Genomic DNA, 17,235 nt, shown 5'->3' on the forward strand with positions numbered 1-17,235 from the left:
CTAGTATCCTGTCACCAGGGACAGTTACTGTTAGCAGTCACAGGTCAGCTACCATCCCCTCCATAAGCTTATCAAACTCAGTTTTGAAGCCAATTAGGTTTCCCCCCACCGTGTGCTTCCCCTGAAAGGTTGGTCCAAAATTTCACTCCTCCGCTGTTCAGAAATCTTTGTCTAATTTCTAAATGTCTAAAACTTGTTGGACAATTTACATCCATTTGTTCCTTTATCCACATTGGTGCTTAATTTAAATAACTCCTCTCACAAACTGGTATTTTTCCCTCTGATGTATTTATAGAGAGCAATCATATCTCCCCTCAGCCTTCTTCTGCTTAGGCTAAATGAGACAAGCAATTTTAGTGCTTTTCAATGCAGTTCAGACCCAGCTTGTCAGCAAAGAGCCAGTCTACTCCCACTTCAGCAAAACAAGGAACAAAAGTAAAAACTCTGTGGGGGAACAGTATCTGCCACCTCTGATTTACATGCTGAATCAGTTCTGCCTCTGCAAACATCTGAGTCTGAGGGTGGGTCTTCCCTGACAAAAAAAAAAGGGTATGGTTTAAAATAGGATAACTAATGTGTGTTAGGTTTCAGAGTAGCAGCCGTGTTAGTCTGTATTCGCAAAAAGAAAAGGAGTACTTGTGGCACCTTAGAGACTAACAAATTTATTTGAGCATAAACTTTCGTGAGCTACAGCTCACTTCATCCAAATGCATCCGACGAAGTGAGCCGTAGCTCACAAAAGCTTATGCTCAAATAAATTTGTTAGGCTTGAAGGTGCTGCAAGTACTCCTTTTCTTAATGTCTGTTAGCTAGTTAGTGGAAGCAAAGCTGTTTAGTTTTACGGTGGGGTAAACTAGGTGAGTTTACTCACAGGTGGGATAAAGTACTTGCCTTGTGGTAACCACTATAGGATATGTCAGAGAGAGAACTCTCCCACATTTATCATCTTCCCATAAAAACCAAAATTTTAAAGAGGCAGCAGCTAGAAAACAAAACCACATTAGTGGCATAGCAACATGCACCAGGCTTTGGAGCCACTGAGTGATCAAATAGCTAACAACACTGGAGTTTCACTAGATTTGAATTTGGCCAATTGTTTTCAGTTGTAGTAGCGTGCGAGGTGGATTTGGCTTCGTATGTTAAAGGCTATATTCTTTATATTTGTTTCATGTTTGAGGATGCCAAGAACAAGCAGACCAATATATTGTAACATTTATGTTTTTTGAAAACATTTTAAAATCTTCTCCAAATTGACACCCTCAAATTTTATGCATGCACAAAGCAAAGGTTTCTTTATGAACAGTAGGCAGAAAATGGATTCACAAGCACATTCACTTTTTATACGTGCAACAGTTTCTATGAAAAATAATGGGCACAAATGTAGAGGCTACCTTGAAATACCTTTGACATTTTGGAAGCGGTATCATGGTAATATACATGCAGTGATATAGTGAACAGCTCATTGTTTGCATTATAAACCTCAATTTCTAGTAGAAATGGGCAAAAGAGGTGGTGTGTGGACTAAATTTAAGTTACCGTTTGAGTTCAGACTGACTCCTGTCTAACTTTGAGGTTCCAAACTCATGCAAGTATTTTTATGAGTTTGACTCTAAATGGCTGAAAACAGATGTGCAGCTGCATTTTCTCAGTGAACAAGCTCCTTGGGTTGCAGCATTCCTGGGAAACTACTTTCACTTATGTGCTTTAGTCCCCACTAAACATTGTACTTTGCTGTCAGTGAACTAGGAATCAGGCAAGGACGAACCTGCCGAAGCACATCCTCCAAAAGGGTGCATTTCTAAACAACTGTTCCCTCCGGGTGCCATGACATGCTCGAGAGCTGAATTATAAAGAGGTTCACCCTATAGGCAGCTGCAGGAAATCATACTGTATACATAAAAATACGTAATCAAGTGGCATAAAGCTTTTAGTGGCATGAGCTTAGGGGGTACATATAATGTAGTTTTAATTGGACCAGACCATTCCGGCATGCGGTGTACGTGCAGTATGATACTACTACTAAATCACAGCAGTTTCATACAGTTCAGTATTATGGTTTTACAATTATTCTTATACACCCTTTTCTGTACTAGGGCAATTATTTTTATGTGGCTTGTGAAAAAACAAAATCAAAACAGCTCTTAGAAAAATAAGTCGACATCATCCAAACTTTCACCATAAGTCACAGTAGATTTGTTGCCTTTTCTGTGATAACTACTTTCTTCTTTTTCTTTAAATCACATATGGTTGCACTTGTAATAAGGCAAACTGCTGTTAATAACCCAAATCCAAGCAACACTATCCTTGAAACACTGTACTCAATATTACCAGTGAGATAATCCATTGGGAGAACAAACTTCACTGCTTGTGCTATATTGGATACATTAGAGTGCAGGGAGGCTTTATCAATGGCACGTACAGCCACTTAGATGATGGTGATATTTTCTGTTGCAAAAGCTTCTGGTTTAAATACAAATATTTCCTTGTACCCAGCATGCTGAGGTGTCAGATCAGAAGTGTTCACCAGAATAGTTTTATCAAAGTTGTCTCTTAGTTCCAGAGGACTTTCACTTGTTCTTATTTCGTAACTTACAGCTGAAAATGGAAATATGTCAATAGAAATTATACAGCATGTATTTAACTCTGTAATTAAAACTGTTGATCTGTTCCATTAGAAGCAGTCAAATTGTTAGCAACACAAGTGAGCACCTATTCCAGTAACCCTGTTCAACCATCTGAATAGTGAAGGTTGCATGCTGGACAGATCCCATAACAGAACACTTGCTCTGCTAACTTGAGGGAGACTTGAGGAATTGAAATCTCACTGAAGACAAAGATTCACAACACTGAAATTAATTAGCCAGAATGGGCTAATTCTGTCCTCTCCCAAAGCCTCGCAGCCCTACCAATTTCACTCAATTCAGCCTAGAATAAAGTAGTAAAATTACAGTAAAATTATTGAGTCAAAGGTTTTGCTCTTCACTTCACTCTCTCCCTTCACCTTTGGAGACCATATGGCTCCCTTCTGTGATTGCTCAGAAAGCAATACAACAATATTGTGAAGGTAAGCCTTCCATCACAATTGCAAGCACCACTTTTACAATTCTTTCAAAATGCATTGGCGTAATTAGTCCAAAATCACCCCAAAACGTGGAGTGAAATCCTGGCCCCACTGAAGTTAATGGCAAAACTCCTATTGACTTCAATAGAATCAATTGAAGGAACAGGGGAGAGACTGGAGAATAGCACCGTCACCAGGAAAAGGCAGGTCTATGTGATCGGGGACTCTTTATTGAGAAGAATAGACAGGCCTGTAACTAAAGCTGATCCAGAGAATAAAAGGGTGTGCTGTCTTCTGGGTGCTAAGATACGGGATGTAGACCTGAGGTTGAAAAGGATCCTAAAGGGAGTGGGAAAGAATCCCCTAATTATCCTTCATGTGGGAACAAATGATACGGCTAGATTCTCGAAGGAAAGTATTAAGGGAGACTATGGTAGGCTGGGGAAGACGCTTAAGGAAATTGAGGCTCAGGTGATCTTTAGCGGGATTCTTCCCGTTCCTAGAGAAGGGCAACAAAGGTGTGACAAGATAATGACCGTCAATAGATGGCTTAGGCAGTGGTGCTATAAGGAGGGCTTTGGGATGTATGGCCACTGGGAGGCATTCACGGACAGAGGACAGTTCTCTCGGGATGGACTTCATCTGAGTAGGGAAGGAAACTTCTAGGATCAAGGCTGGCACAACTGATAAAGAGAGCTTTAAACTAGGAATTAGGGGGAGATGGTTGGGAGATGTCCAGGAAATCTCCATGCCAGATTTTAGCATTGAGAGAGAAGAAGACGAAGTAAGAAAGGATAAAGCCGTGGGTAGGAGAATGTATATAAGGAGCGAGGGCGGTGTGGATACTAGTCTAATAAGTTATACTGGCTGTAGAATGACTGTGCCTAATAGGGTACAAAATGTGAGTGAGGCCAAACAGCAAAAATTAAGATGTTTATACACCAATGCGAAGAGCCTAGGTAACATAATGGAGGAACTAGAGCTACTGGTGCAAGAAGTGAAACCAGATATTCTAGGGATAACAGAAACATGGTGGAATAGTAGTCATGACTGGACTACAGGTATTGAAGGGTGTGCGCTGTTTAGGAAAGACAGAAACAAAGGTAAAGGTGTTGGAGTAGCATTGTATATCAATGATGAGGAAGAACGTAAAGAAATAAGAAGCGATGCAATGGATAAGACAGAGTCCGTCTGGGCAAAAATTACATTGGGGAAGAAAACTAGTAAAGCCTCTCCTACGATAGTGCTTGGGGTGTGCTATAGACATCCGGGATCTAATTTTGATATGGATAGAGTCCTTTTTAATGTCTTTAATAAAGTAAATACTAATGGAAACTGCATGATCATGGGAGACTAACTTCCCAGATATAGACTGGAGGACCAGTTCTAGTAATAATAATAGGGCTCAGATTTTCCTAGATGCGATAGCTGATGGATTCCTTCATCAAGTAGTTGCTGAACCAACTAGAGGGGATGCCATTTTAGATTTAATTTTGGTGAGTAGCGAGGACCTCATAGAAGAAATGGTTGTAGGGGACAATCTTGGCTCAAGTGATCATGAGCTAATTCAGTTCAAACTAAATGGAAGGATTAACAAAAATAAATCTGCAACTAGGGTTTTTGATTTCAAAAGGGCTGACTTTCAAAAATTAAGGAAATTAGTTAGGGAAGTGGATTGGACTGAAGAACTTATGGATCTAAAGGCAGAGGAGGCCTGGGATTACTTTAAATCAAAGCTGCAGAAGCTATCGGAAGCCTGTAACCCAAGAAAGGGGAAAAAAATTCATAGGAAGGAGTTGTAGACCAAGCTAGATGAGCAAGCGTCTTAGAGAGAAGAAAAGGAGTACTTGTGGCACCTTAGAGACTAACAAATTTATTAGAGCATAAGCTTTCGTGAGCTACAGCTCACCATCTCACGAAAGCTTATGCTCTAATAAATTTGTTAGTCTCTAAGGTGCCACAAGTACTCCTTTTCTTTTTGCGAATACAGACTAACACGGCTGCTACTCTGAAACCGTCTTAGAGAGGTGATTAAGAAGAAGCAGAAAGCATACAGGGAGTGGAAGATGGGAGTGATCAGCAAGGAAAGCTACCTAATTGAGGTCAGAAGATGTAGGGATAAAGTGAGACAGGCTAAAAGTCGAGTAGAGTTGGACCTTGCAAAGGGAATTAAAACCAATAGTAAAAGGTTCTATAGCCATATAAATAAGAAGAAAACTAAGAAAGAAGAAGTGGGACCGCTTAACACTGAGGATGGAGTGGAGGTTAAAGATAATCTAAGCATGGCCCAAGACCTAAACAAATACTTTGCCTCAGTCTTTAATAAGGCTAAAGAGGATCTTAGGGATAATGGTAGCATGAGAAATGGGAATGAGGATATGGAGGTAGATATTACCATATCGGAGGTAGAAGCGAAACTGAAACAGTTTAATGGGACTAAATCGGGGGGCCCAGATAATCTTCATCCAAGAATATTAAAGGAATTGGCACCTGAAATTGCAAGCCCATAGCAAGAATTTTTAATGAATCTGTAATCTCAGGAGTAGTACCGGAATGATTGGAGAATTGCTAATATAGTTCCTATTTTTAAGAAAGGAAAAAAAAGTGATCCGGGTAACTACAGGTCAGTTAGTTTGACATCTGTAGTATGCAAGGTCCTGGAAAAAATTTTGAAGGAGAAATTAGTTAAGGACATTGAAATCAATGGTAAATGGGACAAAATACAACATGGTTTTACAAAAGGTAGATCGTGCCAAACCAACCTAATCTCCTTTTTTGAAAAGGTAACAGATTTTTTAGATAAAGGAAATGCAGTGGATCTAATTTACCTAGATTTCAGTAAGGCATTTGATACCGTGCCACATGGGGAATTATTAGTTAAATTGGAGAAGATGGGGATCAATATGAACATCAAAAGTGGATACAGAATTGGTTAAAGGCGAGACTGCAATGGGTCCTACTGTCAGGTTGGAGGGAGGTTACCAGTGGAGTTCCTCAGGGATCGGTTTTGGGACCAATCTTATTTAATCTTTTTATTACTGACCTTGGCACAAAAAGTGGGAGTGTGCTAATAAAGTTTGCACATGATACAAAGTTGGGAGGTATTGCCAATTCAGAGAAGGATCGGGATATTATACAGGAGGATCTGGATGACCTTGTAAACTGGAGTAATAGTAATAGGATGAAATTTAATAGTGAGAAGTGTAAGGTTATGCATTTAGGGATTAACAACAAGAATTTTAGTTATAAGTTGGGGACGCATCAATTAGAAGTAACGGAAGAGGAGAAGGACCTTGGAGTATTGGTTGATCATAGGATGACTATGAGCTGCCAATGTGATGTGGCTGTGAAAAAAGCTATTGCGGTTTTGGGATGCATCAGAAGAGGCATTTCCAGAAGGGATAAGGAGGTTTTAGTACCATTATACAAGGCACTGGTGAGACCTCACCTAGAATACTGTGTGCAGTTCTGGTCTCCCATGTTTAAAAAGGATGAATTCAAACTGGAGCAGGTACGGAAAAGGGCTACTAGGATGATCCGAGGAATGGAAAACTTGTCTTATGAAAGGAGACTTAAGGAGCTTGGCTTGTTTAGCCTAACTAAAAGAAGGTTGAGGGGAGATATGATTGCTCTCTATAAATATATCAGAGGGATAAATACAGGAGAGGGAGAGGAATTATTTAAGCTCAGCACCAATGTGGACACAAGAACAAATGGGTATAAACTGGCCACCAGGAAGTTTAGACTTGAAATTAAACGAAGGATTTTAACCATCAGAGAAGTGAAGTTTTGGAATAGCCTTCCAAGGGAAGCAGTGGGGGCAAAAGATCTATCTGGTTTTAAGATTCTACTTGATAAGTTTATGGAGGAGATGGTATGATGGGATAATGGGATTTTGATAAGTAATTGATCTTTAAATATTCAGGGTAAATAGGACTAATCCTCTGAGATGGGATATTAGATGGATGGGATCTGAGTTACCCAGGAAAGAATTTTCTGCAGTATGTGGCTGGTGAATCTTGCCCATATGCTCAGGGTTTAGCTGATTGCCATATTTGGGGTCGGGAAGGAATTTTCCTCCAGGGCAGATTGGAGAGGCCCTGGAGGTTTTTCGCTTTCCTCTGTAGCATGGGGCATGGTTGACTTGAGGGAGGCTTCTCTGCTCCTTGAAGTCTTTAAACCATGATTTAAGGACTTCAATAGCTCAGACATAGGTGAGGTTTTTCATAGGAGTGGGTGGGTGAGATTCTGTGGCCTGCGCTGTGCAGGAGGTTGGACTAGATGATCAGAATGGTCCCTTCTGACCTTAGTATCTATGAATCTATGAAATTCCCAAAAATCTTTTGTGTGCTGTGTTTCATGCTGAGTGACAGGAATGGCACATATAGATCATTTATAGATAGCATACTGGTTCATAATGACCTTTTTTATTTTTTTTCCATAACCACCACCATAGAAATATTGGGTAAAAATTTCAGAAAGTTTCTTCACTTGCTCTCATGCTTCAGAAGCATATTGGTTTGCACAGGTAAAACCTGTACTGACACTTGAAAAAAAGGTGTGTTTTCTCTGGATAAAATGGTTGTGCTTGCAAGTTTTTGTGAGCAGAGTTAAGCAGAACCAGCGAAAATTTGTTTACATCACTGCAATTTCATTGAAATGAGATGACAAATCGACAAACCATCAAACATACCTTGCCCCTGGTCAAGATCATCCCCTGATGCTGTCCATGATAAAATAATCACATCATTGGCTGTTCTGGCCTGAAGATCAATAATTTTACATGGTGGAAACACATCATTATGGGGTCTAGTAGGAACTGCAGACATTACGAAGGAGCCTCCTGAGGCTGTTCTGCTGAAGCCATCGACTCTGGTTTGAATATCTTCATTACTGATAACGGAGGGTCTTGGTGGGTTCATCTGGATCTTACCTACAGCCACATACACAAAAAAACACTAACATAAAACCTCACCCACAACTGGACTTGTCTCAACATTTTCACATTATTGAACTCTGAAGATATGATGACTCCATTCCGATCTCATTTATACTACTGTAAATCAGGAGTAACTCCGTTGAACTCAAGTATCAGAGGGGTAGCCGTGTTAGTCTGTGTCCACAAAAACAACGAAGAGTCCGGTGGCACTTTGAAGATTAATGGATTTATTTGGGCTTTCATGAGTAACCCCTCGCCCCCCAATTTAGTCTTAAAGGTGCCACCGGACTCCTTGTTGTTTCCATTGAACTCAGTGGAGTTGAGAGACCAGAATCACTCCATAGTACGTGCTCTGTATCTTCAAGAATACTGAATTAATGAGAATGAAAATAATACCTAAGTGAAGTTGTTGGGACTCAGCATAAAATGATTAGTGTTTGACATTTGCTAAACCTTTATAACAATTCTGAATGCAATATGATTGATTATGATTTTCCAGTGCCATTGGGGTACATGGCACTTTACAGATATAGAGGGCGAAGAACTTCCAACATCTGCTTTTTTCACAGGCAAAAACATAAATCCGTGTGGATTTATTCCTTCTAAGGTGCCATCTACATTACAAAAGTAGTGTTCTATGAAATAATGGTTTTAAGCTTACTTTAAACCAGTTTTAGATATCCCTTTTTTGCTCCTGTGTAGAAAAGGCAGAATTTAGTTAAAACAATTTCTGAAAAGGATCCAAAACTAATATCATCCATGGGCAGATCCTTATACTTGTGAAGATCTCTTAGCAAGGATGCCAGTGCTCTAATGCCCTTTAATAGTGTTTGAGAAAATGTGATGCAGTTATTTATTCCAGTGTATCCACAATGAAGTTTGTTTTACATGCCTCACACCGCATTACTCCATCTTACCATTTTCGATGTAACCGGGTATATACATCGAATGACTCCATGGCACTGTGGGGTTTGGTATGATAGTCTTGCTAGCTTGTTGAACACATACTTTCAAGTTGTATCTGCCATTTTCAGAAAAAGAATAGATGTACCTGGAATAGACACCGTCATTCTTGACAATGTCTGACCCTAGACAGAAAAAACAGAATTAGCACAAAGAAATTACTGCATTAGTTAGTTCTTCCCTGCCTTTTAGTTTCCTTCTAACAAGGATGGAGGGAAATCTGTTCTGACTTATAGCCCATGCAACTCCATTGACTTTGGTGCTGTACAAAATCAGAGAATAATTTTGCACAGGCTGTTTATAAAGTGACCAAAAAGAATGCAGTCAGAAGCTAGAATGCTTGCGTATCACCCTGAGGGATGCTGACTGAGGGAGCAGCTGATTTCTCAGCATGGAAGAGAGAAGGGATTTTCATCTCCTGGGCCTATTGCTTCCGAGCATGGATGATCATACAACTATATCATTAAAGCTAAGTGAGCCAAAGTCAGGCCACTGTAAGAAAAAGGCCACACGATCAAACCACACTGCTCAGTTAAAAGACAATGATGCAAGTATTGTGCTTTCAACAGAAAGGCATGGTTATGCAACTGGAGGGAGCTCCAGGGAGGTCTTTATTAAAATTCTGCCAAAGATTGAAGGAAGGTTGGGATGATCTTTCTGTTTATGATGGAGTTTATTCCCTTTTTGTATATGGCTAACCCATCGCTTTCGGAGAGAACAGATCCCTGGGCCGCACAAAGAACATACATTTTGCCTTGGAATGCAGCACACAATAGATATTTTCAAGAAATTTCCCAGATTACCCCCATTTAAATCTTCATCCACAACCAAAACTTAAAAAAACTCCAGTGCTACACTATCAGTTATACTTAACACATTTTTCATTAAGTAAGTACACCTATTTCCATTAAAGCACAGGTAACCAAAGTTTGTGAGCCAATTGGTAGTGCCTTCTTTTTCACTGGTTATGAGAAAGAAATGGTTCCCAATTCCTTCACACTTCCTTCCTGTAAGCACATATACACTTGGCCGCAGTGTAAAATTTTTATGGGAACCCTTGTTAATTTTTGGTAGCACATCACCGTTGGCAGGTGATGACTTGATAAATAAATAAAACTCTAGTTACAGCCTGTTCTGGAAGGCATTGCATACCAGCAAAAGACAGCCCAGAGCACATTTGTTCCCCTGGCTATACACATTAAAATTGCTGAAGATGTCAAAAAGCCAAATGAAAAGGAGTACTTGTGGCACCTTAGAGACTAACAAATTTATTTCAGCATAAGCTTTCGTGAGCTACAGCTCACTTCATCGGATGCATTCAGTGGAAAATACAGTGGGGAGATTTATATACACACACAGAGAATATGAAACAATGGGTTTTATCATACACACTGTAAGGAGAGCGATCACTTAAGATGAGCCATCACCAATGGGGGGGAGGGGAAGGAGGAAAACCTTTCATGGTGACAAGCAAGGTGGGCCATTTCCAGCAGTTAACAATAACATCTGAGGAACAGTGGGAGGTGGGGGGGGGGGGGGAGAAATAACATGGGGAAATAGTTTCACTTTGTATAATGACTCATCCACTCCCAGTCTCTATTCAAGCCTAAGTTAATTGTATCAGTTTGCAAATGAATTCCAATTCAGCAGTTTCTCGCTGGAGTCTGGTTTTGAAGTTTTTTTGTTGAAGGATAGTCACTCTCAGGTCTGTAATCGAGTGACCGGAGAGATTTAAGTGTTCTCTGACTGGTTTTTGAAAGTTATAATTCTTGTACCGCAATTTCTTTGAGAGTGTGTGGCACAAGCTGTCAGCATAGTCTGTGTGGTATGTAGATTGTAATGGATTTTTTACCTTCAGTCCTTTTGGTATGATGTCCATCTGTTTGCATTTGAAGAGGAAGATGATATCTGTCTGTATCTGTACGAGTTTTTTCATGAAGTTGATAGATTTCCACTCTATATGGCTAAATTCAGTGCCTTGCATAACGACAGGTTTCAGAGTAGCTGCCGTGTTAGTCTGTATTCGCAAAAGAAAAGGAGTACTTGTGGCACCTTAGAGACTAACAAATTTATTTGAGCATAAGCTTTCGTGAGCTGACAGCTTGTGCCACACACTCTCAAAGAAATTGCGGAACCACCTGATCAACATCCTCTACAGCAAACAGGGAAAGATTAAGAATGAGCTCTCAAAACTGGATACCCTCATAAAGAACCAACCTTCCACACAAACTTCCTTGTGGCTGGACTTTACAAAAACTAGACAAGTCATTTACAACACACACTTTGCTTCTCTACAAAAGAAAAAGGACACTAAACTATCTAAACTACTACATGCCACAAGGGGCCACAGCAGTGGTTCCCGTAACCCACCCAGCAATATTGTTAATCTATCCAACTATACTCTTAACCCAGCAGAAGAATCTGTCCTATCTCGGGGCTTCTCCTTTTGCCCCTCCATCCCCACGAATATGATACAGTTCTCTGGTGACCTAGAATCCTATTTTTGATGTCTCCGACTCAAGGAATATTTCCAGCACACCTCTGACCAACATATTAACCCACAGAGACCTTCCTACCAACGCTACAAAAAGAAGGATTCTGGGTGGACTCCTCCTGAAGGTCGAAACAGCAGACTGGACTTCTACATAGAGTGCTTCCGGAGACGTGCATGGGCTGAAATTGTGGAAAAGCAGCATCACTTGCCCCATAACCTGAGCCGTGCAGAACACAATGCCATCCACAGCCTCAGAAACAACTCTGACATCATAATGAAAAAGGCTGACAAAGGAGGTGCTGTCGTCATCGTGACTAGGTTGGAATATGAACAAGAGGCTACTAGGCAGCTCTCCAACACCACTTTCTACAAGCCATTACCCTCTGATCCCACTGAGAATTACCAAAAGAAACTACAGCATTTGCTCAAGAAACACCCTGAAAAAGCACATGAACAAATCCGCAGACACACCCATGGAACCCCGACCTGGGGTGTTCTATCTGCTACCCAAGATCCATAAACCTGGAAATCCTGGACACCCCATCATCTCAGGCATTGGCACCCTGACAGCAGGATTGTCTGGCTATGTAGACTCCCTCCTCAGGCTCTACGTTACCAGCACTCTCAGCTATCTTCGAGACACCACTGACTTCCTGAGGAAACTACAGTCCATTGGTGATCTTCTTGAAAACACCATCCAAGCCACTATGGATGTAGAAGCCCTCTACACCAACATTCCACTCAAAGATGGACTACAAGCCATCAGGAACAGTATCCCCGATAATGTCACGGCTAACCTGGTGGCTGAACTTTGTGACTTTATCCTCACCCATAACTATTTCACATTTGGGCACAATGTATACCTTCAAATCAGCGGCACTGCTATGGGTACCCGCATGGCCCCACAGTATGCCAACATTTTTATGGCTGACTTAGAACAATGTTTCCTCAGCTCTCGTCCCCTAATGCCCCTACTGTACTTGCGCTACATTGATGACATCATCATCTGGACCCATGGAAAAGAAGCCTTTGAGGAATTCCACCAGGATTTCAACAATTTCCATCCCACCATCAACCTCAGCCTGGACCAGTCCACACAAGAGATCCACTTTCTGGACACTACGGTGCTAATAAGCGATGGTCACATAACCACCGCCCTATATCGGAAACCTACTGACCGCTATTCCTACCTACATGCCTCTAGTTTTCATCCAGATCACACCACATGATCCATTGTCTACAGCCAAGCTCTACGATATAACTGCATTTGCTCCAATCCCTCAGACAGAGACAAACACCTACAAGATCTCTATCATGCATTCTTACAACTACAATACCCACCTGCTGAAGTGAAGAAACAGATTGACAGAGCCAGAAGAGTACCCAGAAGTCACCTACTACAGGACAGGCCCAACAAAGAAAACAACAGAACGCCACTAGCCATCACCTTCAGCCCCCAACTAAAACCTCTCCAACGCATCATCAAGGATCTACAACCTATCCTGAAGGACGACCCATCACTCTCTCAGATCTTGGGAGATAGGCCAGTCCTTGCTTACAGACAGCCCCCTAACCTGAAGCAAATACTCACCAGCAACCACATATCACACAACAGAACCACTAACCCAGGAACCTGTCCTTTCAACAAAGCCCATTGCCAACTCTGTCCACATATCTATTCAGGGGACACCATCATAGGGCCTAATCACATCAGCCACACTATCAGAGGCTCGTTCACCTGCACACCTACCAATGTCCCTCTGCTATGTACATTGGTCAAACTGGACAGTCTCTACGTAAAAGAATAAATGGACACAAATCAGATGTCAAGAATTATAACATTCAAAAACCAGTCGGAGAACACTTCAATCTCTCTGGTCACTCAATTACAGACCTGAGAGTGGCTATCCAACAACAAAACTTCAAAACCAGACTCCAGCGAGAGACTGCTGAATTGGAATTAATTTGCAAACTGGATACAATTAACTTAGGTTTGAATAGAGACTAGGAGTGGATGAGTCATTATACAAAGTAGAACTATTTCCCCATGTTATTTCTCCCCCCCCAGTTCCTCAGACATTCTTGTTAACTCCTGGAAATGGCCCACCTTGCTTGTCACCATGAAAGGTTTTCCTCCTCCCTCCCCCACGCCCCGCTGGTCATGGCTCATCTTAAGTGATCACTCTCCTTACAGTGTGTATGATAAAACCCATTGTTTCATGTTCTCTGTGTGTGTATATAAATATCCCCACTGTATTTTCCACCGAATGCATCCAATGAAGTGAGCTGTAGCTCACGAAAGCTTATGCTCAAATAAATGTGTTAGTCTCGAAGGTGCCACAAGTCCTCCTTTTCTTTTTGCAAATACAGACTAACACGGCTGCTACTCTGAAACCTGTCAAAAAGCCCAATGTGTGTACGATTCAGTAGCAAGTGTAGTCACACAAATTGCATATAACAGATGACAAGTCAAGAGCACCATTCACATTAAAATCTTTACTTTTCCTGGGTGCCTCTCACATATAATCTGTGCTTTCAGAAATTGTTACAGCAGATTCAGTTGCCACACACTGCAGAAGCAAGAAGCTAAGTGTCATTTCTGAAGCAACAGCTAGCCTCACTGAGGGACATTTGAGGAGGTTGGGGGCAGCGAAATAAATAAAGGTCCAGAGGAGAAGCTGAAAACACTTGGGTCTCAGTCCTACAAAGGGATTTTCAGGCATGGGCTCTTATTTCCACAGAGTCCTAGTGACAACTGAATTCTGACTGAGGCCTTAACTCTAAGGATGACCGCAATGAGTAAATTAAATAAGTGGTGATGTAACTGGGATTAGATTCATCATAGCAGTAAATGCTAGATAATTACACAAAAGAAAACAGTGTATAAATCACCTTCCAATTTATAGAAATGTCAGTCAATAAAATTATGAAGTGATAATTACCAACTGTCTATAGAAAGCCTTTGTAAGTAGTATGGAGCAGCACAGAGATACACATTGCTTCACAAAATACATAGATGCAGTGATTTATCAGTGCCTTGCACATCACAGAGTCATTTAAAGCGGTGCAAAGCAAATGTATAATGGGTGTGAATGCTACTAAATCAAAATGGTGATGTTTTACATCCACTTCACATAGATGCAAACGATTGCACCAGGTGCAAGGCACTGGAGAATCAGGCTCAAGTTTCTTGCCCTGAGGAGCTAACAGTTTAAGGGCCTGATCCTGCAAATACTTATTACTGAGAAGTAATATGTGTTTGGCATTATTGGCTCTTAAAGGCTTGATACCACAAGTACAGATCAACATCCATGTCCCTCCATTTGAAGGAGAATAGAGGACTGGGCCCTCACTCAAATACAATATACACCAGAACTCTGTTAAGACTTCAATGGGACTATTCACACGCTTTTAATTAAGCACATGCTGAAGTGCTTTGCAGAATAGGGACCTAAACTAGGAGTAATTCCACTAATGTCAGTTGCACTCATGTAAGTGAGATTGAAATCAGGGCCAATATCTCTGAGCACATTGTTTAAAAATCATACAATGCATTAGCAATTATGATAGCCCTTTGATTTTATTTTGTAAAATTGCAACATGTGTCACAACAGCCTCGTTACCTGCACCATTGTCTAAAAGTTCCAAGATAATTGGATCTCCAGTCCCTGGTTTGATAACGGCAGTTACATTTGCTCCAAGAATAGGTGAAAGTCCTTGACTGACTCGTGCATAAACAACCATCGATCTAGGGTATTCGTTTCTATCACTACTCATGTGGGCTTTCACAGTTATTGCAGGTATAGTAGAGTTTGCTGCTCGGGAAGTCACTGTCATAGTTAGAGCTTGCGGGGACAGGTGAGTATTCATGAGAGCATAGGTCCACTCCCCAACCTGAAAAACAGTATTTTAAAATTAAAGAACCCCCCCCTTTGATCGTAGATTTTAATTTTGGGCCTGATTCTGACATCCTTACTCGTCCTGAGTACCTTACTCTTCCGATTGCCTTGTTTAAATAATTGAGTAAATATTACTCTACATGACTAAGAGTGATAGAATTTGTCACAGAGTGTGATTTTAAAAAGCCTTTCACATGAGTAGTTTTTACTCATTGAAGTAGTCTCCTTTGACCTCAATGGATTACTCATATGACTAAGGGCTACTCCTGTGAAGAAGGGTTTACAGATTCATGCCCTTCATGGTTATAAAACTCAGCACCTCTAGTCTCATGGAGTCTGAGTGCTCAGAAGAATAATTAGGAATATATAAAATTTTAACAAAAATCTGATGCACTGGATGTCATTGTTTTAATGAAGCTTGTTAGCAACTTTAACACACTAATTTTGTGAGTGTTTCAAAAGGAATTAAACACGCTGGATTAGTTCAGTCTTCACATGCTCCTTTTCATCTCTAGAGAAGTCTCTCTCCTTCTCCTTTATTCTTGAGCCTTTTAACTTGATGTTTTTAAAGTACAGGTTCTTTTCAATTATGGCTTTGTAAATTTTAACAAGTCATTTTAATCCTTTTGGTGCTACATATCAGACAGAGAAATAAAAAGGAAGAAAATGGACCCCCTGCATAGCAGTGAGGGGCTGGGGATGTGGAGCTGAATTCTACTGTAAAGGAAGTGAAAATAAAATGAGTATAAGCTTTAAAGTCTCTTTTAAATCTAAAGAGACCTATTTTTCAGCTCGGTGGGTAAAACAAAAGGTCATGAATTGCAATGTGGCAGAGTCATCATATCGCATTCTTTCAATTATTCCATATGTGAATGCAATTTAAATAATTCATGTTTTACACGAATTATTTGGTTTCAATCAAATGGCAAAAAAAGAGAAGTGAATTTCTACCTCTGCAATTCCTGGAATCTGGAGACGAGCTACTTGCAACACCGTATTAACCTCAAAGTCCTTATTGGTGTAGTTTTTTCCATTTGGATCAAGGAGAGAGATCTTTGGTGGTTCAGCAGTCTGCCACGTTACTACAAAGAAGGTATCCTATCCTACTGTGCTATCAATCCTCAATGTCCTACTAAACTGCTTACAGCTTTCAGTCCTTTCACCAGCACTTTCAATCTACCAGAGAAAAAAAATAAAACCAGAATTACTAAATTAAAAAAAAAAAGACCTTCCATTTTACCCTTAAAAATAAAATCTGATGCTTAAATAGGACACAATACATAGCAAAACATTTGTCTTCATAATTTTCCCTCTTGCTCTGAGCATATTTTAGCAGCAATTCCACTGAAATCAGAGAAGTTACACTGGTGTAAATGAAAGGATATTCAGACCCAATGGCTTTCTTCCAAAACGGAGCACACAATTCCCACTACTAGATGGAATTTCTGACAAGCTCAAATATATGTTGGGATGATCCAGTGGACATAGTGTACTTAGACTTTCAGAAAGCCTTTGGAAAAGGTCCCTCACCAAAGGCTCTTAAGCAAAGTAGGTAGTCATGGGATAAGAGGGAAGGTCCTCTCATGGATTAGTAACTGGTTAAAGGATAGGAACCAACAGATAGGAAATAATGGTCAGCTTTTAAAAGTGAAGTGAGGTAAATAGCAAGGTCCCCTATGGATCTGTACTGGACCGTGCTCCTCAACATATTCATAAATGATCTAGAAAAATGAGTAAAACAGTGAGGTGGCAAAGTTTGCAGATGATACAAAATTACTCAAGATAGGGGAATGCAAAAGTTACAAAGCTGACTGCAAAAAATTACAAAAGGATCTCACAAAACTGGGTGACTAGGCAACAAAATGACAGATGAAATTAA

At 40.5% G+C, this 17,235-nt stretch overlaps 1 protein-coding gene across 1 annotated transcript in view; it reads right to left on the minus strand.

Annotated features, from left to right (window-relative positions):
- Nucleotides 1–851: 851 nt before the first annotated feature.
- The window catches only part of LOC119860080 (calcium-activated chloride channel regulator 2-like), a 32,288-nt gene continuing 15,904 nt past the window's right edge, over nt 852–17,235 (minus strand). The window contains 5 exon segments of the mRNA XM_043520548.1: nt 852–2,595; nt 7,755–7,994; nt 8,918–9,088; nt 15,081–15,351; nt 16,308–16,532. Coding sequence (XP_043376483.1) covers nt 2,183–2,595; nt 7,755–7,994; nt 8,918–9,088; nt 15,081–15,351; nt 16,308–16,532 — 1,320 coding nt within the window. The 3' untranslated portion in view covers nt 852–2,182.

The sequence above is a fragment of the Dermochelys coriacea genome, chromosome 8 (genome assembly GCF_009764565.3).
Source record: "Dermochelys coriacea isolate rDerCor1 chromosome 8, rDerCor1.pri.v4, whole genome shotgun sequence".
NCBI classification, from domain to species: domain Eukaryota; kingdom Metazoa; phylum Chordata; order Testudines; family Dermochelyidae; genus Dermochelys; species Dermochelys coriacea.